General features: G+C 33.2%; 1 protein-coding gene across 1 annotated transcript; it reads left to right on the forward strand.

Annotated features, from left to right (window-relative positions):
* The first annotated feature begins 858 nt into the window (after positions 1-858).
* On the forward strand, positions 859-21,232 carry LOC134258849 (adhesion G-protein coupled receptor G6-like). The gene is made up of 25 exons (XM_062741437.1): positions 859-1,070; positions 1,576-1,647; positions 2,654-2,725; positions 3,018-3,089; positions 3,214-3,285; positions 5,104-5,261; positions 8,155-8,246; positions 10,238-10,418; positions 10,580-10,686; positions 10,874-10,953; positions 11,128-11,285; positions 11,619-11,742; positions 11,951-12,096; positions 12,399-12,630; positions 13,058-13,229; positions 13,401-13,544; positions 14,134-14,286; positions 15,219-15,374; positions 15,573-15,700; positions 15,806-15,929; positions 16,247-16,391; positions 16,503-16,575; positions 16,906-17,294; positions 20,404-20,475; positions 20,605-21,232. The coding sequence occupies exons 6-25, from the start codon at positions 5,141-5,143 to the stop codon at positions 20,679-20,681; spliced, it is 2,874 nt and encodes a 957-aa protein (XP_062597421.1). The 5' UTR covers positions 859-1,070; positions 1,576-1,647; positions 2,654-2,725; positions 3,018-3,089; positions 3,214-3,285; positions 5,104-5,140; the 3' UTR covers positions 20,682-21,232.
* The last annotated feature ends 1,592 nt before the right edge of the window (positions 21,233-22,824 follow it).

Consider the following 22,824-nt stretch of genomic DNA (forward strand, 5'->3'; position numbering starts at 1 on the left):
TTAAACTTATTTAATCAACCTATGAAGAGTGAATAAATATCCAATTTCCAAGCAACCATGGGTTTTGTTGAATTTGAAACCGACAATCTACTTATCAAGAAAAACATAAAAGGTTATTGTCTCTCTTTTCTGATTTCCTGTGCTTGTATATTTACTTCCTTTTTCTTCTAATTATACGTTAGGGTTAGATATGTCATTATTTCCGCCTGACTCCCGTCATGTTGAAGTATAGAATAAAAATAATGTAAAGAGTAAAATTCTTCCCTTCAACAATGACTACATTAAATTTTGATTAGGGATTTAGAGTTTAAATTATCACCATGTAAGTAAAGCAAGTTCTTAATGTGATAGCGATTATTGTATCTCATCAAATACTGTTCAATATTTATACGCAAGGAATTCATATGTAATCTAATAATATAAAACAAATCTACTGGTTGCATAAATTTTAATATTTTAACTCATTAAAAGTCTTATTGGCTGCCCAAGCAATTGTTTTTAAATTAAAATTTAGACAATGCATTTATATTTTCTGCAATCTATAGACGTGTTTTAATTGAAAATGTTTAACAGATATTTCTTTTTTTTTCAGAAAAAAATCAGTTGTACATTGGAAAATTGTATCACGTTAACAAACGAGGTGAAACGAGACCTTCAATAGCACAAAATCAAGGGCAGATGCTACAAATCCATAAAAAATAACATCAATCTGCACAATATAGTTATCAACGCAGAATTATGTTAGTGACAGTTCAAATAAAATGAGACATCGTCCATTATCAGAAAAAAACAAAACATAGTATGCCTTATATGTTTCAAGTATCATCATTATATCCGGGACTGGGTATTTCACCTATGAATCGCCATTCGTTCTTGCTTATCATCTCTGTTTTAATATGGTTTACTTTTCCCGCACGCGGAGGGATATCAACCTCTCTCTTTAGAACAGCATGTCAGCGGCCGAGCAGCGGATGTTCATGTGCCACAGACCATATAGGTCTCTCTGTATTCTGTGACGGTCAGGGGAAGTCACTCTTCCCCTCAGACCTGCCTGCTCCGGCAATTAAAATGTGAGTACTGCTTAAAAGTTAAAGCTCGTTTGAAACTAAATTGTTAAAGGATCGGATTTAGATACGCCGTTTCAGATTTTAAAGAAATTTGAGCATGTTTGATTTTCTGATGTCTTTTTTATTACTTATGTATATTTGTTTTGCAACTGACAATCTATTAATCATTAAGATTTAAACGATCTTGATAGCCACAATGTTTCTTTTAAACTTCTAAATAAAAATATTTATTCTTTTTCTATCCCACTTTGTAGAAAAGGTAATGCTTTTGTTTGCTTCGAATTTTTCTGAAAGGACTTTTCTTTGGCATAAGAAAATCTTCATCAAGTTCCCTTTTTTGAGTTTTTTCATTCAATATCTAGAACTAGTGAAAAGAAATATGATAAACTACAATGCTTAAAGCTGATTTTCAGAACGGGAGTTTTGCTTTTTAATTTTCAGAAATATGACAAGCATGATATCAATACTTTTTCATGATTTGTATTTTGTGTTTGTAACTAATTTCTAGCACTCTACTTGACTATCAAGTTTCAAACATCAGTCGATCAGATTTCTTTGGTGCCGAGAATCTAACAGAACTGTAAGTAAACTCTAAAGAGATAGCACTGAATTACATCAGCAAATATTATAGACAATTTTTAAATAGTGTTACAACGCACTTCAAAAAATTACGCACTTTGAAAAATTTTTTCAAAGTGCGTTAAATTTGGGACGACGACATCAACGCACTTTGAAAAAATAAAATTTATTTTCAAAGTGCGTTAATATCGACCATATTAACGCACTTTGAAAAAAAGTGTATGGCTTGGTCAATATTCTTGCAAATCTTAGGTATGATGAATAATTGAAACTCTTTGATAACTCTTTGGTGATGAGGTCACTTAAGGATGTGAAAGTGAGCGATTTTGATTCTTTCATATTTTGAAAATTCTTTCTCTCTTAAATGTTTTACTGTACTTAATTTTTCGAGTATGCATGCATTTTATATGCAAACTAAAAATTTATTGAAAGTTTTCAACGTCATACCAGTTATGCAAATACATTATAATATTTGGGTGTAGCATAGACATCGGTACAGGGAACGGGGTCTTAGCAACAGAAATGTTTTGCATCTAGATGGTTAAGCATTGGAAATTGGAGCTTACCTTTGATGGGGAGGGGGGGTTGTTTCCACTTTCAATTTTCTACAGACGGCTGTTCTCCTTGTTCCAAATGAGGTTAAATAAGTACATGTAAAATAAAACGTTTTTGGAAAGAAAAAATTAATAGAAATTGTTTCTCTCAATTACTAAGATCTCATATGTGGAGCGGAGCGGATCAGAAACTCTTGACTTTGGAAGATGGTAAAATCTAAGTATAGAGTTTTTGTTTTATACATATTTTTTTTTCAAAGTGCGTTAAAAGTCCCCATTGCAAAAATATTCATGTACATTCTTAACGCACTTTGAAAAAATTATTCAAAGTGCGTTGAGTGTGTCCCAAATTAAACGCACTTTGAAAAAATTTAGTTCATAGTTCATAACAACAAAGCTGCCTGCCCTCTTTAAATTGTACATTTCATGTCCATTCTTATTCTTTTCTTGCAGGAATGTTATAAACAGCAAAATAAAAACTTTGGACGACTGGGCTTTTGACCATCTTCATAAGCTGCAAAAAATGTAATGTATAAGAATTTGGGATTCGAAACTATGTATAAATGCAAATTATGTTTTTTTCCTATGAAGTTATTTGAAACTATTTCTATTTGAATGTCAATACACTGTATATGAATTAGTTAAAAAAAAAAAATTATAAATCAGTCATTAAATTGATGTTTCTGCCCCCCCCCCCCCTCCCCTGGTTTCGAAAAAAAAATATTTTAATTTTTGAGAAAGTAAAATTCAATATTCTTCAAGATGAGTAAATATTCATATAGAAATCTAACAGAACTTTTTTGTTTTTATTTCAAAGAAATTTAACGCAAAATGAGTTATCCGTGGTTGGCAAATACGATTTTTACCACTTGGTGCATTTACGAGAAATGTAAGCATATCACCATTCTAAAATAATCGAAATAAACAGCTTTCTGTACATAGACAGATGAATGGCTTTTTGTTAAGCACTTTTTACACTTTTTAATTGACATTCTTTTCATTATTTTGAACAGTGATCTCAGCCTAAATAATATCAGCTATATTGCTGGAGATGCATTTTATTCTCTCCATAATCTAAGAGACGCGTAAGTATTACTATATTTATTAACTCGCAGGATATTAACAAATTGAAATCTTGCCTTCTACATTTTTTATGTACGAGGGTTGATCCAAAAGTTCGTAGAATTTTTTTCTAAAATTTTATCATGATTTGACAAAAGCAAACAATAGGCATATTTATAAAATAGAGTCATAATGCAACAATACTGGAAAATTTCACCACGTTCCAATTACCAATAAGGTCACAAGAGCTTTCTGAAAATGGATGGTTGTGAAACCCGGGGGAGACTTCGACGTAACGTCAAATTAGGTATGTCACGTCACGCCATAGAATCATCCTACCCTAATGTCAAATTCGAACACGTAATTCTTCAAAATGCTGCCCTTTTCTCCATTTTTGTTTTCTCAAGAAAAGCCTGGGTATGCTCTCGCACCAATTTATTTTCATTTATTACTCATATTTCAAAATACCCCATCTTTTCATATGATGTTCCGATTTCAGTAGCAATGTCATGAACAGTACGTCAGTCGACAACGTCTATTAACGCTTTCAATTTATCAAGGGGTACAACACTTAAAACAGAGCCTCAAAAAGGCGGCCACACCTTTAATCAACGTCCATGAAGGTTCTATTTTTCTTCATTTTCTTACGCCACTGGAAAACCAGTGGCTAAATGCATTTTTCCTCAGTCTATGTCAATAAAATACGCATTTAAGAAGAGTGATCCCGGGATTTTCACTTATGACTTGACCGGAATTTGACGTCGTCTAACAACCTTAAATTGAACAATAAATTATCAACTAATAAACAAAAAATCCAGTAAAATACACAAACAAAGGTTTATAAAAGATCAAGCAATCGTAATAATGACATAATTTGCGTTTTCTATAACACGAAGAGCGGTTTAATTCTCATTTCAAGTATTAAGAATTAAAATGATAATAAACGCGTTGATGTGTCCCCCGCATTTCCAAACATCCGTTTCTATGGCAACTGCCATAGAGTTACCATCACAAATATTTAAAATATTTTTTAATTTAAAATATTCAACAAGTGTCTTTATTAGGGCTGTATCAATATATCGATATATCGATACGTATCGATATTCAAGAAAAATATCGTATCGAAAAGTAACTTCCAATACGTATCGGACAGACATTTTTTCTTCAAATTCTGTTTAAAAGATGGGAATTTCAATCACCAAAGATTATATTTTACTTTTTTGAATTAAAACCTTCAATAATTATATAATTTCTAAGGAAATAAAAAAGTTTTAATAATTATTACAAAATACATAGAAAAAAATTTTTGAACATGTTGATTTTACTGTCATCAAAAGTTTTAATTGAAGTGTTATTTTTAAAGACAATGAGACAAGTACTTTAAAATGGGTAATAAAACACTTAATTGTTATGAAATGTATGCATTAAAATGATTTAGAAGCCTTTTCTGATGGACTTGTTTCAGAATCCAATATATCGCATATCGCTTTAAAAAATATTGTATCATATCGTATCGAAATTTTTGGCTCAATACACAGCCCTAGTCTTTATTCTCATTTGTAATTTTCAACCAATTTCACTTATAAATAAATGAAATATTAAGAAATTCCACGAACTTATGGATCAACCCTCATATTTGATAACATTTGAATTACTGCTGCTACGACACTTGTTTAAAAAGTAAATTAAATTTACGTCATCTCCTATTTTATGTTCTGATCGAAAATTTGATATTTCGTTTATCAAAATAGAAACTTTGCCATTATACTTAAAAGGGAACATTTCATCATTTTGTGAGCTAAGTGCTTTAAATAATTTAAATAATTAGATATATATTTCAGGTATTTGTTCGGTAACCCATTACAGTGTAATTGTGAGATGCAAAGATTCCTCAATTGGATCATTCTTAGAAGGGAAAATGTGTCAGTAGTGGATGCTATATGCGCAAATAACAACAACACACTTCTCAATGAGACGAAAGATTTTGGAATATGTCAAGGTGAACACAAGCAGCATAGACTTCAAAAGAGTAAAAGATACAAGAAAAACAAGAAAAGATATGTGTAAATTTAAGTATCGATTCTTTCAACTTTAAGCTAGGATTCTTCTCACATTTCTTGTATTTAAAAATGAATGAAATTTTCACAGAATCAAGAGGACAACATCACTAAGTGATGGTATCAGTGAGATTAAATTTGACCGTGTAATATTAGAAGCAAGGTCAGGTCAAGGTCACTACCTTTTTCCTGGACATTAAATTACTCTTTCCAATCACGCGATCCGTACTTGTAATTCAGAAGATTGAATGTTTTTCTTTTTAGCTCACCTGAGCCGAAGGCTCAAGTGAGCTTTTCTGATCACATTTTGTCCGGCGTCCGTCTGTCCGTCTGTCCGTCTGTCTGTCTGTCTGTAAACTTTTCACATTTTCGACTTCTTCTCAAGAACCGCTGGGCCAATTTCAACCAAACTTGCCACAAAGTATTCTTGGGTGAAGGGGATTCAAGTTTGTTCAAATGAAGGGCCACGCCCTCATTCAAGGGGAGATAATTGGGAATTAATGAAAATTTAGTGACATATTTTAAAAATCTTCTTCTCAAGAACCACTGTGCCAGGAAAGATGAAACTTATGGGGAAACATCCTCAGGTAGTGTAGATTCAATTTTGTTCAAATCATGACCCCCCCAGGATAGGGCGGGGCCAAAATGGCCGACCAAAGTTTTACATAGAAATATATAGGAAAATTCTTTAAAAATCTTCTTCTCAAGAATGGCAAAGCCATAATTCATCATATTTATATGGAAGCATGTTCAGGTAGTGTAGATTCAAGTTTGTTCAAATCATGACCCCCCGGGGTAGGGCGGGGCCAAAATGGCCGACCAAAGTTTTACATAGAAATATATAGGAAAATTCTTTAAAAATCTTCTTCTCAAGAATGACAAAGCCATAATTCATCATATTTATATGGAAGCATGCTCAGGTAGTGTAGATTCAAGTTTGTTCAAATCATGACCCCCCAGGGTAGGGCGGGGCCAAAATGGCCGACCAAACTTTTACATAGAAATATATAGGAAAATTCTTTGAAAATCTTCTTCTCAAGAATGACAAAGCCATAAATCATCATATTTATATGGAAGCATGTTCAGGTAGTGTAGATTCAAATTTATTCAAATCATGACCCCCGGGGGTAGGGCAGGGCCAAAATAGCCGACCAAAGTTTTACATAGAAATATATAGGAAAATTCTTTAAAAATCTTCTTCTCAAGAATGACAAAGCCATAATTCATCATATTTATATGGAAGCATGTTCAGGTAGTGTAGATTCAAGTTTGTTCAAATCAGGACCCCCGTGGGTAGGGCGGTACCAAAATGGCCGACCAAAGTTTTACATAGAAATATATAGGAAAATTCTTTAAAAATCTTCTTCTCAAGAATGACAAAGTCATAATTCATCATATTTATATGGAAGCATGTTCAGGTAGTGTAGATTCAAGTTTGTTCAAATCATGACCCCCCAGGGTAGGGCGGGGCCAAAATGGCCGACCAAAGTTTTACATAGAAATATATAGGAAAATTCTTTAAAAATCTTCTTCTCAAGAATGACAAAGCCATAATTCATCATATTTATATGGAAGCATGCTCAGGTAGTGTAGATTCAAGTTTGTTCAAATCATGACCCCCGGGGGTAGGGCGGGGCCAAAATAGCCGACCAAACTTTTACATAGAAATATATAGGAAAATTCTTTGAAAATCTTCTTCTCAAGAATGACAAAGCCATAATTCATCATATTTATATGGAAGCATGTTCAGGTAGTGTAGATTCAAGTTTGTTCAAATCATGACCCCCGGGGGTAGGGCGGGGCCAAAATGGCCGACCAAAGTTTTACATAGAAATATATAGGAAAATTCTTTAAACATCTTCTCAAGAATGACAAAGCCATAATTCATCATATTTATATGGAAGCATGCTCAAGTAGTGTAGATTCAAATTTGTTCAAATCATGACCCCCAGGGGTAGGGCGGGGCCAAAATGGCCGACCAAAGTTTTTAAAGATATATATAGGAAAATTCTTTAAAAATCATTTTCTAAAAAATAGCAAATCCATGATTGGTCATGGGACTACTTTTGGATTTAAATTTTACAATAAAAAGCCATTTTCTACTTTTTCCTACCCTTAGTGCTCAGGTGAGCGATGTGGCCCATGGGCCTCTTGTTGAATAAAAGATACTACGATATAGGGCCTATAAGATGATATTACCAAACTGACATAAATATCTTAAATAAAATGGATATTTGCTAATCTGAATTTCCTCTATTTTTCTTAAATTTTTAGGATATAATAGTTATTTTTATATGCTTTCTATATTTAACTTGTTCTCTTTTTCACATATAGTAAAGTTGTCACATAAGGTACAAAATGATACAAGAACTAAAAGTTTTGATCGTTTATTAAGAGAGAAATAACACTTTGTATGGATTTTTAGATCAAAGCTGTACTTATATTTGAAGCATTTAAAAGTCAACATAGTTCTAGTATGTGTGATAAATCTTATAAAAATTTCGTCTAGTCTTTGATTGCGTAAAAATTATAACTAAATTCAATGTTCTATAATAAATTTGAGAGGCAGAAAAGAAGATATTTTCACACGCTACAATTCCGCCAAAAATATAGTCCCTGCTAGTTTTCAAACACAGTTTACCATTTCTATTTAAAGTTGTGCAATTATGATGAGGAAAGAAAAATATGGTCTTTTAAATCTCTTACACCTAAATATATAAGATATACAAGCAATTTACTTTGAATAATTCATCTACTCAGAAACAAGAGAAAAATCCTACCTAAAAAAAAGGAAAAATTGTGTTCCAGTTATAAAGTATTACTTTACATCCACAGATTCCACTTTGTTTCGAAATCACTCTTGTTACCAGTGTAGCGGGGGAAAATCCCACAGTGACTGTATTAAACAATCCTGTGTTACAGAGCAGGTGAGGGTTATAAATACTACCAAATCCAGTCTTTTACGGTAATGATACGTATCTTACATTTGGCAATAAATTTGGAAATGATCTGTTTAGATTCCACCTCTACGGAACCATAATTCTGTAATCTTTAGAAACAATTTACTATAGTTTTTTAACCATTGAAACTCCGCCAAGATCCTCAAACTGCATGAGAAGTTCTGAAAGATCGAAAATTAACAAACTCAGAATCACAAAAACGGACTCCCTCAATGAGTTGTAAGGGAGTAACATCATTCGATAAGCATCACGAAAAAGGGGAATAGGTTTTACAGAAAGCAACTATGCTAGAAACCATTAAGTCATTTCCATTTAGGAATAAATGATGAGTACTAGCATGTTTGTCGTGTAAATGGAAGGTTTTTGACGATTAGGATTTATATAAACTCTGAAAAATGCTTTTATACATATCCCCAATGGGAGGTTTTTGTATGGTTGCCTGTTTCCATATAATTTTCTAAGGTTATTGAATTGGATTTACAAGGGCTGTTCAATAAGTAATGTCCTCAGTGCTTGGAAAGAAGCGAAAGACGCTTTTCAATAATTTAGTCTAAATAATTTAACTTAAATACTCTATTTGAATTAAAACACGTAATCATAACATTTTTATCCAATTTCTGATTGGTTTTAGAACTCAATTTTGAGTATGGCCCTTCGTGTACTGGATTATGGCAGATCTTATGATTTCCTGATATTCTTTCTTCTCTCTGAAAGGTGTTGTTTTTTTTTCAAGTTTGTAAAATGAACCAATTCAAAGGGTGACATCCCTAAAACTCCTTAACTCTTCATAGCGTGTTGATTTGGACGCTGTCGTGAAGAAATTTAATACAGTTGATTCCTGATTCTAGTCCCTTCTTCTCAAAAACCTTTCAATTGTTTTGTAAAAAAATTGCTTTCTAGACTTTTTCATAAATTGAACTGCCTCCTCAAATAAGAATTTGAACAACAAGACCACAAATATTCAAGAAAATGGCATAAAAACTGTTTTTGTCCTCTTGCAATTCTTTGCTCTTTTCAGACGCTTGCTGTTTTTGTCAATCTTTTTGTAAAAATGTTTTTGAAGGTTATAAAGCAATTGATTCATGTTTCATTATCTGTTTGCATTTCAGACAAATATGGATAACTACAATTTCTGATCTTTTAAAATAATTGTTTGGATATTCTCAAATCAATATTTTTTTTCATATATAGGGTGTCCATTGAATACTTAGCTTTCTTACTGTCAAATGTTTCTTTGAAATAGTGTGAACTACCCCTAAATTGATGCCTATTTAATTTGCTATGTGTTTTAAAGCCAATCAAACATCATAAGTGATAATTTGTTGAATTATGGCAAACAGAACATTGGTTGTTTGAAGCCCTTGTCGCCAAGGACGGTATCCATTTTTGATGCCCATTATATCATTATTGTTCATTAAAATACACCTGCTCATGTGTCTATAAAACAGGCATTGGTTTCTGTTAATTTCGCAAATTTCAGTGAATATTTCTTTTGGGATCTTATATCAAGTTTTACAGCAGCCTTAAAATGAAGCATTTAATTTCACTCTAGTTTACTGATTCTTTACCATTCATTTTTAATGCAGTGTCTCGAACAGCTCTTGTTTTTTAGCTTCTCGAAATGTAAATATGAGATAAAAAGTGGTCACATGAACTGATATCAAGTCATAAAGATTCAATCAAGAGAGAAAATGAAGCTTATTGTCATATAATATCTGTGTTGTATGTTGTATGTCATAGAGTTCAGGACATTATTTATTGAACAGCCCTCGTACATCACAAAAATATACTGCTTTTTCTTGATAAGAAGCTCAGTATTACTAGAATTGGGTTTAAGGATTTAAGGATTTATATCTTAACTTGATAAGCGAATATATGTAAGGTATTTGAATCCTGTTTCTTTCAAGACAAATTTTGTATCCTTCCTCTTATACGTTGTTACATTTTTTTTGTTGAAGGTTTGCTTTTCCCGGATGGAATTTGCAAATGATAGCATTTCGTTTTACAAGGGATGTACATCTGATGCAATTTGTACTAATCGAGAGAAACAAAACGTGAACAGTTGTTACAATTCAAGTGGATTACGTAATTGTTATTTTTGTTGCCTTGACAAAAATTGCAATGATAACACACTAGGGAGTAAGTTTCATTCTTAAAAATGAATTATTTGATTTAATTGAACATTCCTGAAGTGTCTACAAAAATATAATTTTATCATATTTTATTTGTTTCCAAATGAGAAATTGAATCTTCTGTGTAGTTGCTAGATTTGCTGATTATAATAATTCAACTCGTTTCAGGAAGAACAAAAGAGATCCTGTTTTACATCCCAGTGACTATGTCTGAGTTAAGTTCTTCATATTTCTCTCTGGGTTACAATACGAGTGTAACTGCCTCGCTAGACAATGTGAGTAGATTCCTAAAGAAAGAAAAAAAAGTTCATCTGAAACTGCTTTTGAACAATTGTTGTAATGAGATTGGTTTTAAATATTTTTATAACTAATTTATAATAAGGAATGTCAGTACGGCATCAAAATAAATAAAATATGGATTTGCAAACAGATGAAAGGATATCAATATGATTTTTTTTTCAGATGCAAAACAATATTCTGTCCAATTTTAGCAAGAGCAGCTGCTTCTTTTCAAATAGTGATATATTAGTCAAAAAAGTAGGGTAAGTTAGATATTGCTAACAGCAAATAAAGTGTAAATTGATATCTTTAAGAATAAATGATCACTTGTATTTTCACAGTATTTCACTTAATTTCAAAATGTTGGCAATGTTGGCATTTTTGGACGCCTGACATCATCGCCACGAGGTGATACAATCGACCTTCATTCTTTGCAGCCCACCACAGCTCACCATCTACTTCAAAGCTTCTTGTACGACGTTAAATGAGTATAAAGAAAACGAAATTACAATGGCATTGGACACATATTTGAAAGGCTTGTCCACAGATTCTGGATTTCCACAGACAATTGTTAACATCAGTGTCTACTACGGGGGTAATTATTTTTTGCTTAAAAAAGGATAGATGATCAATGATAAAAAAATCATTTATTATTATAATTTAAAAACAAAATGATTTTTAAGAAATCCAATGCCATTTTTAATAAATCTGATTTAATTGTTTTTGTCAAAAGAAATAATTGATATTCATTTGATGTAATGTTGAATATTTAAGATTTTCAAGAAATTTATTTTATACCATTTTTTCAAAAATAAATCTGTTTTAATTGTCATTTTGTTGTTACATCAAATGAATGAAATAATTAATATTCATTTGATGTAATGTTGTACATTAAAGCTATAATGCTGTATATTTCTTTTGATTAAAGGAACTGGTGTTTGTGAGTCAGAGGAGACAGGAAATTACGTCATAAATGGTGTTTGGCCTGCCACTCAGTATGGGGATACAGCACAGATCTACTGCGCGGACAAAGTTATCGTCAAACGAAATTGGTTAGATAAATCTATATATTTTATTCTCCTTAGTTCTTAAAGTATTCTAATTCGATAGATATATGCTTCTTATATAAAATTGGAAGTTTGAATACTGTTCTTTATCTCCGTATTTTTATTGTAAATTGTCCGTAAATTGATGATATACTCCTTTAGATATATATTTTCAAATTTGTACATTGAACAACAATTTGTCGTAAAAATGCAGCACACAGTATGGCTGGTTACCTCCTCCAAATATAACTCAATGTTCCATAAAACAAGGAATAACTAACAACCCCAGCACAATCTTCATGACAGTCACCGCCAGCCTGCCGTCACTGGAAGAGATCGCTAAACGTACAGTGGATGACGGTGAGTAACGGAAGTGTGTCTCTGTGGTGTATGAGGTATTTTTTATGATACATTAAAATTGTTTAATCAAGGCCCAATGGTTCCATTAAAATTGACCTATTCTTCAATATTCCAGATTAAATAAATGAAAGGTACTTAGAAGTTTATATCAAATTAGGCGGAATGCACAAAAGCAAATTTTACTGTATTGGCATTCAACATTGGTTATGTAGATAAAAATGAAAAAAATTAAAAGGTTTTTTTATATTTCAAACGTTTCCCAGTACGAAGAGTTCATAAGTATAGGATATATGTTATTTCAGAGTCCGCAGATGAAATTGCTGAACAGCTATTCAAGCAAACTATGGTGGCAGATAAATTTACGGATAGAGAAATAAACATAACAGTTTCTCTGCTTGAAGATCTGGAAGGACTCCAAAGTACCTTCATTACAAGAGACAGAGAGAGAAATATTGTAAAAATAATGAGCAACATCCTAAATACTACTGAGACACAGCTCAATCTCTCGGAAGAGAAGTTTCAGTCTGCCAGCAGGTGCGTGATTTTTAGACTAGATTTTAAGCATAGAAATAAGGAGTGGAGTGGCATTATGTTAAACCAAGCGATATCGTTTTTATGTTTTCTTTAAAATAGGCATTCAACATTAAGTGGAATATAGTACATTTTCATGAATCATCATTATAAAATAATTTGCAGAACACACATTCCTTCAAATGTTATTTTATTCTTAATTTTAAGATAAGAGATTTAGAAAGGTGTCTTCATAAGGGTTTTCATAAAATTATGTTTTTCATTTATTGACGTGTTTTTTTATTACCCAACTTTGTTGCACCTCACATTTTCAATGAACATTGTTTTTTTTTTTTATTTTTCAAAATCTCTAGTTCACCGAGCAATTTTCTAATTTCTTTTTTACATGGTGCGAGATGAATGTAGTAATAGTCTAATTTCTTTGTTACAGATTGCTAGATTCTGTTCAAAAATTATCAAATTCTACGAACATTCTAAAAGAAGATTTCAAAGAGATTGCTTCAAACATCGGTATTATGGCAACAGCTATCAACAGAACAGAATTTAATGGAATATCTTTGGCATCTCTGGATCATCCTAGCGAAGAACTTAATCTTTCAAACGTAAGGAGCTCATTTTTATTTATGCCCTTTTTTAAAATCAAAGAATATCAAATCTAAGAGATTGTGCTAGTTTTCTATCAATCAGTGACAGAAAATGTAAAAAAAAAAAAAAAATCAGTTGGATTTCACAGTTTCTTCAATATATATCCTTGAAATCTAAATTGTCTCCAGCTGATATTGACAAAGAATGGAACCGTTCAGCGGGATTCTACATCCTGGATCATTCTTCCCAGGCAACTGTTGTCTGAGCTACCGTCTAACTCATCACCAACAAGGGTGACACTGACAGCTTTCAAAAACGACAAAATATTTAGGGTAAGGGTTAACAACTTCATCGGTCGTATCCAGATTGTATAAAACATAATGATTGTACGTTTCCAAGTGTGCATTCATAGATTGTTTTAAGTATTTTTGATTTATCTCGGGATATACTAAGTCTTGTATTACAATTTAGTAAATCTATATTACTTTCTTTCATACTTTGATGAAATAGGATTTATATGTACTTTACTCCATAATATTTTGACAATACGAGAGTTATATTATTTTTACATTCTTAATAAACTACTATTACTTAATACATAAGATTTGAATACTACTATTTTATTCTGATGTGAGAATGGATTTGTAGAAAGATTTCGAATAAATCAAATGTAGCAAATGGAATTTCATGATAAAAACATTTTTATTTTAAAAAAAAAACTCTTCATATATTATTTGTCACAGGAATACATTTAAGTTATAAATATTTTATAAGTAGAAAACGTTTATTTATATATTCTTAACTTTGACAAAACCTTTCATGCTTTGATTTGCTAGCGTAAGCTTTTGTTCTCTGTTTCATATTTTGCTAGATTTTCCTATTTTGTATAATATAAATGAACTAGCTTCTTCAAATTCTAAGGCTTTACGCTCAAACGCAAAAGATCCCAATACGGTCGAAGGCATTGTATATCGACTTCAACCAAACAGCATTATTGTGGCAGCACAGGTTCCCGGGGTCCAGGTGGAGAAACTTCTCCATCCAATAGAAATGAGATTTCAACAAAACTCCAAGGTCTGTTCATCTATATTTGTGTTACAGTAAAAATTATTTTCAATCAAAAAAGTGAAATATCTAAGAAAATTTAAATATGACTTACAATCGCATGGCATATTATTTGATGGTCAACAAGGCAACCAATTAAATATGAGTGACCATTCATGAGTTTTATAAACTCTACTCACATTACCTCTTATACAGATAACTTTTTATTTGATTCTAGATCACGCATTTCTGGTATATATTTTTGGAAAAGATGAAGAAAACACATTCAATTTATCATTTTTCTAAAAATGTGTTTGCTGTAGTTTATTATAAAGTAATAAAGAAAGCCAAACCTTTGGATTTCTTTAATGTTCTTCATTGGTTCTTCACATGGGGTCTATTCTTGCTTTTCATAATTCTATGAGTTGCGCACGTGGCGGAGTGAGAAGAGCGTCAGCTCTAGAGTCGCGAAGTTAGAAATTGAATTGATCCTTACATAGCGGTTGTAATCCCACTGTGAAACGTGGAGACTGGTCCTTTGGATGAGACCGTATAAACCAAGGTTCCATGTCGCAGTAGATGCTGGCACGATAACGATCCCTCCCTCCTCAATGGCCCTGAGTATCGAGTATAGGACAGAATTTGCAGCTCTTCACCGGCAAGTGAGGGCGTCTCCATATGAATGAAAATATCTCGAGAGGGACGTTAAACAACATACAAATAATCCTAATTCTATTGGGGACGAGATATGTAAGAGATATTTGCTTGTGTGACTTCCGGCGGGGGAGGGTCACTCCTCCATGGCACCTGATCCCACCTCTGATGTTTTGGAGCTCTGCTCCTATTCTGTATTGTTGTATGGACTTTTGATCTTGAACACTGTTCGTTATCTCCATATGTTTCTAATTAAAATTGAGAAGATTTTTTCATTTACTGGCAATAAAAAGGTGTAAATCTTTTAGACCAAAGAGAATGCAACAGCAACTTGTGGATATTTTCTTGAGGCGGGTCGTAACAAAGGCTTTTGGTCAAACAGAGGTTGTAAGGTCAAAGTTCACAGGCCAGGGGAATATACGGAATGTCAATGTAACCATCTCACAAACTTTGCCTTATTGATGGTACGTTCTGAAATCTGTTCAAATTTCTAAGCCTTCATAATCGGTATGTGGTGAATGTTTTGCCCCTTTTCGCTAGTATAACAATTATGATATTAAAAATATTTATATTTTAGAAAAAGTAGTATATAAAATAAAACCTTTTTATATGTATTGTTTTGTATTTTGATTGTTTGTATCATACCTGACATTTATCTTCAGGATGTGTACCGTGCTGGAGGAAAAATCAGTGAAACCAATAAGAGGGCCTTGACCTACCTGTCTTACCTGGGCTGTGGCATCTCCCTTATAGGTCTAACTCTCACACTCATCACATACTGTATGTTCAGGTAGTTAGAATAAAAATATCAATACCTTAATAACATACAGTGTACAAAATTGCAATCAAGTACATATACGGTAATCCAAATCTCATACCGACTGTCTTGTTGCAGAAAATTACGCAGTACCAACCCAGGAAAGATTTTAATAAATCTTTGTTTTGCAATTACGGGTACAGACTTGATATTTCTGGTTGGTCAACAAGAATACACCCTGAAGAGTGAACTAGGCTGCAAGGTAAAATAAAATCACATTCAATTTCTATTATATTTACCAGTTTGCAGGATCGAAGTTACAAAATTATAAAAGGAATCAAGGTAACCAAAAACAATATAGGATTCCAGATATGAATGACATATAAGGTAACTCAGTAAATATATGTACCAATGACATCAAATAGTGTATAATTCCTACCTTTCGACATACAATCTATGACATGTTGAATTTAATATAAATTTATATATTACATGTATGTTTATGATTGCTGAGATTCATGACTTATTTGTAGATAAAAAATAACCCTACATTAATATCTTGGCGGTTTATTTTCCCAGATTATTGCTGCATCTCTCCATTATTTCCTTCTCTCTGCCATGTGTTGGATGTTGATAGAGGCATACTACCTGTATGTTGCTCTGATTCAAGTGTTTAACACTCACATTTCACGATTTATTTTGAAGACAACGTCCGCCGGATGGGGTAATCTATGTCTCTCATATCAATCTGATTTAAAGCCGTATATTTATACATTTTTCTTTCTTGTATGAATAATAGTTTTTTTTTCTTTATGAAGAACTTTTTTTTATTAAGGTACCCCTTTAGTGATTGTTGCTGTTACACTAGGCGTGAGTACGGAGAACTATGGTACTCAGGGAGGAGGGATGTAAGTGGTTCAGAAGAATAGAACACGTGCTCATATATCAATGAATGTGTTCACTGTGTAGTATAATTTGATTAAGGAGTAGAAATCTGAAAGCTTAAAGTATTTACCAAATTATATCAATCTCAATGAAAAATGCAGGTAATTTAGTTACATTATTGTTTAGATATATATTTCTACAGAAAATGAAAAAAAATGTTTTTTTAAGTAGAACTTCTCAACAATTTGTAAAATTAAATATGACAATTTTAGAAAATTTACCTTTTACTATGCAATAATGATGTAGTTTTGTTTGAAAACACGTCACGATTAAATTACCTTGTTACCTTGTAGATGTTGGTTGAAGCCAGTAGCATTTTACGCTGCCTTTCTTGTACCTGTTGGCATAATTATGATTATAAATCTAATTATATTTGCCTTGGTTCTTCATCGGCTTTCTGGAGCGGCCTCAAAAAATCTTAACAAGATAAAAGCCACGAAAACATCATCGCGACTGCGCAGGGCGGCAACTTTAGTGTTCATGTTGGGACTGACATGGCTGTTTGGTATTTTGACCTTCAATGGAGGGGTACCAGTTTTCCAATATCTGTTTACAATATTTAACTCTCTACAAGGGTTATTCATCTTTGTATTTCAATGCTTGCTGAAGGCGGACGTTCAGGAGGCCTGGAAAAGGACTTGCTGTGATGGATATAAAGACAAGATCTCCAAAACATCCAAAGGTCAGCATATCGTATGGTTTACAATATGTTTATAGAGGACATTCACTTTGATTGGGTTAAGGTGCAATGTCCTCTCTTATTCGAATTTATTCTTGTTTCACATCGACCTGTATCAGTGGTATTCTTAGATTTTTGATAATATGTTAAAAACTTTTCACCTTACCTCATATTAAAATAAGCAAAAATACTTGTGATATAAATGTACATTAACAGGTACGTAAATTTGATTTGCAAGAATATAGAGTTCAACTTCATTTGATTCTCTGAAACGCGTTTTTTTCATTACTTTCTTTGTAAGGAGTACCATCTTTAAAAAAAAAAAATGGTTGCACCCTCCCGGCTGACTATCTTGAAGGACCCAACTCAAAACTTTTATTTCATTCTTGAATACGATTTTTTTTATTCCTCTTATCCTGTCAACAATGTTCTGGAGGGTTTTCCACCTTCCTATCGACTCACCATTTTACACTGAGTTGGTAGAGGGCAAGCAAATATTATTTTAAGGATTGCCTAATAAGAAATTGATATTGTCTTATTGCTGAAAATAAATTCAACCTATTGCAACAACCATAAAAATAAAATCTTCATTATGCCCCGACTGAAAAGTGGGAGTGTATAAAGTGATCGGGTTGTCCGTCTGTCTGTCCGTCTGTTACATTTTAGGTATTCCATCAATCTATTGAAATTCCCGTAAGTACTAAATGCGCTCGGTTATTAGCATACCTATTTCATATTCATATGAAGCAGAATTTGTGCAAAATTTTATGTGTGAAAAGAAGAAAGCACTTGCTGTGGCCTTCAACTCGACATTTAGATATATCGACAAGGTATTGTCAATTAAGAATGGTAATTTCCATTCCTACGTCGATATGATATATCCTGGTGAGCTTGAGATAAGAAATACCATAGAGTCTGTTACATCTCTTTCATACTTGGATATTTTACTTGAAAACGACGTCTAATCTAACAACCAAGCTATATGATAGACGTGATGACTAACTTTTCTATCGTCAACTTCCCTTACTTATGCAGAAAAATACCTTCATCACCTGCAGCCCCGTGGGGATCCGGGTTAGAAAAGGTCCTCAGTACCCCCTTGCTTGTCGTAAAAGGCGACTAAATGGGGCGTTCCTTCGGATGAGACCGTATAAACCGAGGCCCCGTGTCTCAGCAGATGTGGCACGATAAAGATCCCTCCCTGCTCAAAGGCCGTAAGTGCCGAGCATAGGCCTAAATTTGCAGCCCTTCACCGGCAATAGTGACGTCTTCATACCAGTGAAATATTCTGAAGAGGGACGTTAAACAGTATACAATCAATCAATCAATTATCACCTGCATACGGAGTATATATATATCTCAGTTGATTTGATACACAAGAGCATGGTCTAGGTATGAACAATTTCTAAAACGAGGTAAATTTTTGACGAGCAAGTTGATGAAACAAGAATATCAGCAGTCTCGTTTAAAGAAATCATTTCGTAAGTTCTATGGTCGATACAATGACCTTGTCAGCAAATGCAATTTATCATTGAGTCAAATGCTGACTGATGTTTTTCATACTAATTATTAGTTATTTATTTATACACTGAATTGTTGACGGATTTTTCTGTTACTTTCAGATCATGACAAGGAGCACACGGCGTATGTGATGAAAGCATATTTGATGAAAGCATATTTCGGGCTACCCATAGAAAAAAAACATGGATACTGTTATTCCTTCTATAATATTAAAGGGTACTCATCTCTTATCCACAACTCCTCCTTTACAATTAAATAGAATTAGGGAGGGGATGCTCACTACTCCATGGCATCTGATCCAAATTAAAATTTAGTTATACTTTCAGAGATTCCTTTTAACAGAATGCTATTGTGCACCTCTTATTTTTATCCGACACTTATTTCTTATCAACCAGAACAAAATATGGTCCTTGCCATTATAATGGCATGGGCTTAGGGTGATCATTTAGTGAACTCGGTACTCACAGTACCTCTATTTTAAATTTACAGTGGTTTCACATTTTGTTTCATGTTGATGGATCCATTTTTTTTTTTGCTTGATCCAAGCGATTAAATTAAAAAAAATATGAACTTTTTAATGAGGGTAAAATATTTGGAGATAACGAACAGTATTTTTTAAGCTTCATGATAAACATGACGATTAATTTTTCAATCGTCAACTTCCTTTCTCATGCAGCAATAAACCTTTATCACTTGCATACGGTGTTTATATATTTTATTCGATACTCAAGAGCATGCTCTACATACACACACCTTTCACTGACCCAGTTTGGGTAGCAACTGTTCCTTCGCTATGCGCTTGGCACTCTGAAGTGAGAGTTGCGGGTCCTTCGGATGAGACCTTAAAAACCGAGGCCCCGTGTCAGCGGCAGGCGTTGGCACGATAAAGATCGCTCACTGCTCAATGACCCTGAGTGCCGAGTAAAGGTCAAAATTTGAAGCATTATGAATCCATATGAGTCTAAAATTCTCGAGAGGGACGTTAAACAATATACAATCAATCAATCTACGTATACACAATTTTTAAAACTAAATTATTAGGAAAGGAGTTCCTGAAACAAGAAAATGAGCAGTCTTGTTTAAAGTCATCATTTCGTAAGTTCAATGGTCGATACAATGACTCTGTCAGCAAATAAATTTATCATTGAGTCAAATGTTGACTGGCTTTTTTTATACTTATTGTTGGGCCCTTATTTACACACTGAATTGTTCGCGGACTTTTCAGACACAGTGGGTGTGACCGTTTGGCAGGGAGGGTATGCTAACTACTCCATGGCATCTGATCCAAACTCTGTTTTTTGAGGTCCATGTTTGCTCCGCTTATATTTTGTATTGTTTTTTTTTTTGTATTTTGAGCTTGATTACCGTTCGTTTTCTCTATATATTTCATTCGAGGTATCATTGTACCCATCGACCATAGAACCTACAAAATGATGATTTTAAACGTGACTGATAATATTCTAACTTGCTTTAAAAACAGAAAAGATGTCTCTAATATTAGACAGACATGATTTAGAAATCTAATAATTGCAACACCAGAATGTTAAGTATCTAATGACTATCAATTTAAAGCAAGATTATAAATCTACAGGCTACCCCAGAAGTAGAGAAGACAGATCTACTGTAGATATGTCCAGCATGGATATAAAAGCCAGACACAGGGGTAAGAGATACATAAAGCATATAACTGAATCGATCAAATCGCATTTATTAAATAGACAGTATTACATGTAAACATGTTATACATAAAATGTTTATTTGACGTAAACTGTTTTCTTGCTATATTTTGTAGGAGGAATAGAAAATGACGTATCTAACAAAACTGATGACAAAGAACATTCTGCATTGATCATGTCTACGACGTGGTAGCACCGACAAAATTATTTAAAGAAATGCTTCATAAACATTAGCCTAAATCAGTAATGGAAACATCTCTTTGCTTTCAAATATTGTTACCGAGACAATAGCGTTGTTCTTTAAAGAATTCCATTTTCAAATAAAATCACAAGAGAATTAAACGCCAAAATTTATAGGAAATAAAAAAAAATATGTTGTTTTATTTCCACAGACAAGAAAGAGAGGAAAAATCCGTCGTCAATTCATTTGTATATAATGGCCTAACAATTAGTATGAAAAATGTCAGCCAGCATTTGACTTGATGAAAATTTTTATTTTCTGATAAGGCCATTTTAATACGAACACAGAAATTACGAAATGACGACGTTTAACGAGACTGCTGATATTATTGTTGCATTCGTACATTTACCTGCCTTGTCATTTGCAAAACTATTTTTGCTATTAAAAACCCCATTCTGATTGTACAAACAATTTCGTTGAAATTGATATTGAAAAGCTGCTTGTGTGATTAACATTATGTGGTTTTTATTCGAGATTAGGTCCTCCAACAATCTATTTGAATTTCCATGGTTTTTGTATTCATATGAAAAAGGTTTTATTCAAAACCTTAAACTTGAAAAGAAGAAAACACTTATTGTTGTCTTTATCTGGACATTTTAAAGTAGATGTAATCGACGACATGCATATTGTCTAACCACAGTGTTTATTCCAATCCCTATATCGATACGATATATACTGATGAACTTGAAATGAAAGATACCATAGTGTCTAACATATCTGTTTCAAAATTGGATATTTTACTAGGAAAAAAAAACGTTAACGGTAATCTATCTTAATGATAAACCTGATGACTTTAACTTCGTCAACTTCCCTAACTTAATATGCAGCTATTTACCCTTATCATCTGGACTCTGGAAGTATATCTCTCAATTGATTAGATACGCAAGGGCATGTTTTGCCTATGAATTGTTTTTAAAACAAGGTATACGTTATCTACAAAGAAGTCGATTTTATAAAAATATTAGCATTCTCGTTTAAAGTTTAAATTAATCATTTCGTAAGTTCTATGGTCGGTACAATGACCTTGACAGCAATCGCAATTGATCATTGGGTCAAATGTTGATTGGCCTCCTTAATACTTATTATTAGGTCAATATTCATACAATAACATGTCGACGGATTCTTCCGTTAGTTCCGATCATCGACAAGGGATGATGAATCTTCCATGGTACCTGATCCCACCTCTGCTGTTTGTTCTGGTCTTGTTGTATAGTTTATTGGACTTTTGAAATTAAATACTGTTCGTTATCTCCATAATTGTCACTTTATCTTCAGATTTCATTTTATATATTCCGGGTAGTACAGATTTAGTGTTGTTTTATACTCAGGTTACCCTAAAGGCCCCTGTCCTCCTTGTCATCCAAAAAAGTGTAAATAACACTATCAAACAATTTGTCGACAAATAACCGAATCTCTCTTGGACGAACACGATCATTTTTGTCCATATTAAAATTTTAGGGCTGATCCTTAAACGGTCAAGTTTTAAAATCCTTTCTTATCAATCCGTCATCTTTTCTACAAAAAAAAGCAGAATGTTGAATACTGACGGAACTGACTAATTAGATGCAAACGATCCAAAATAAAAAAGGAAAATACTTGACAAGAATTTCTGTGCCACTGGTACCAATCAAGTTCCTGAGCTTGTGTTCTGTAGAAATCTGCACAGGGTATCCACAGCTTTGGCTACTATCTTACCAGTTAGCTGGTAAAGTATCAGTCACATAATCCAGCGATGGGGTATACGATGAGAAACCGTAGTATGAAAATGGCGTGGTTGCCGGCCGGACACCACTAGTAATCGGACGGTGACTGAGGCCATTTTGCGAATCGGTGGGGTCATCGGTAGAAGATAATTCGTAGTTAAAAATAATGACTAGGTCACATTTCACGGTAGCCGTAGACCGGTGGTAATCGTTGGTAATCCGTGATGTTAACGATGCCCTAACATCGATCCACAATGGCCTAGTAGTCCTTACAGAATCAGTCACATTATCCAGCGATGGGTATTCGATGGGCAAGCAATGCCTTTTATGATAAAAATGTCGTGGTTGCCGGCCGGACTTTCAAAGGCCCAGCGAACCATTGCTAATCATAA

Source organism: Saccostrea cucullata, unplaced genomic scaffold (assembly GCF_032062105.1).
Source record: "Saccostrea cucullata isolate Sc308-1 unplaced genomic scaffold, CSIRO_AGI_Scuc_v1 ctg480, whole genome shotgun sequence".
Lineage (NCBI taxonomy): Eukaryota > Metazoa > Mollusca > Bivalvia > Ostreida > Ostreidae > Saccostrea > Saccostrea cuccullata.

Excerpts from the sequence above, each read along its gene's own strand:
- LOC134258849 (XM_062741437.1), top strand. The coding sequence starts at position 5,141 with ATGCAAAGATTCCTCAATTGGATCATTCTTAGAAGGGAAAATGTGTCA. Across the intron at positions 13,230-13,400 it reads AAGAACTTAATCTTTCAAAC|CTGATATTGACAAAGAATGG; the intron begins GTAAGGAGCTCA and ends AATTGTCTCCAG. Across the intron at positions 14,287-15,218 it reads GATTTCAACAAAACTCCAAG|ACCAAAGAGAATGCAACAGC; the intron begins GTCTGTTCATCT and ends TAAATCTTTTAG.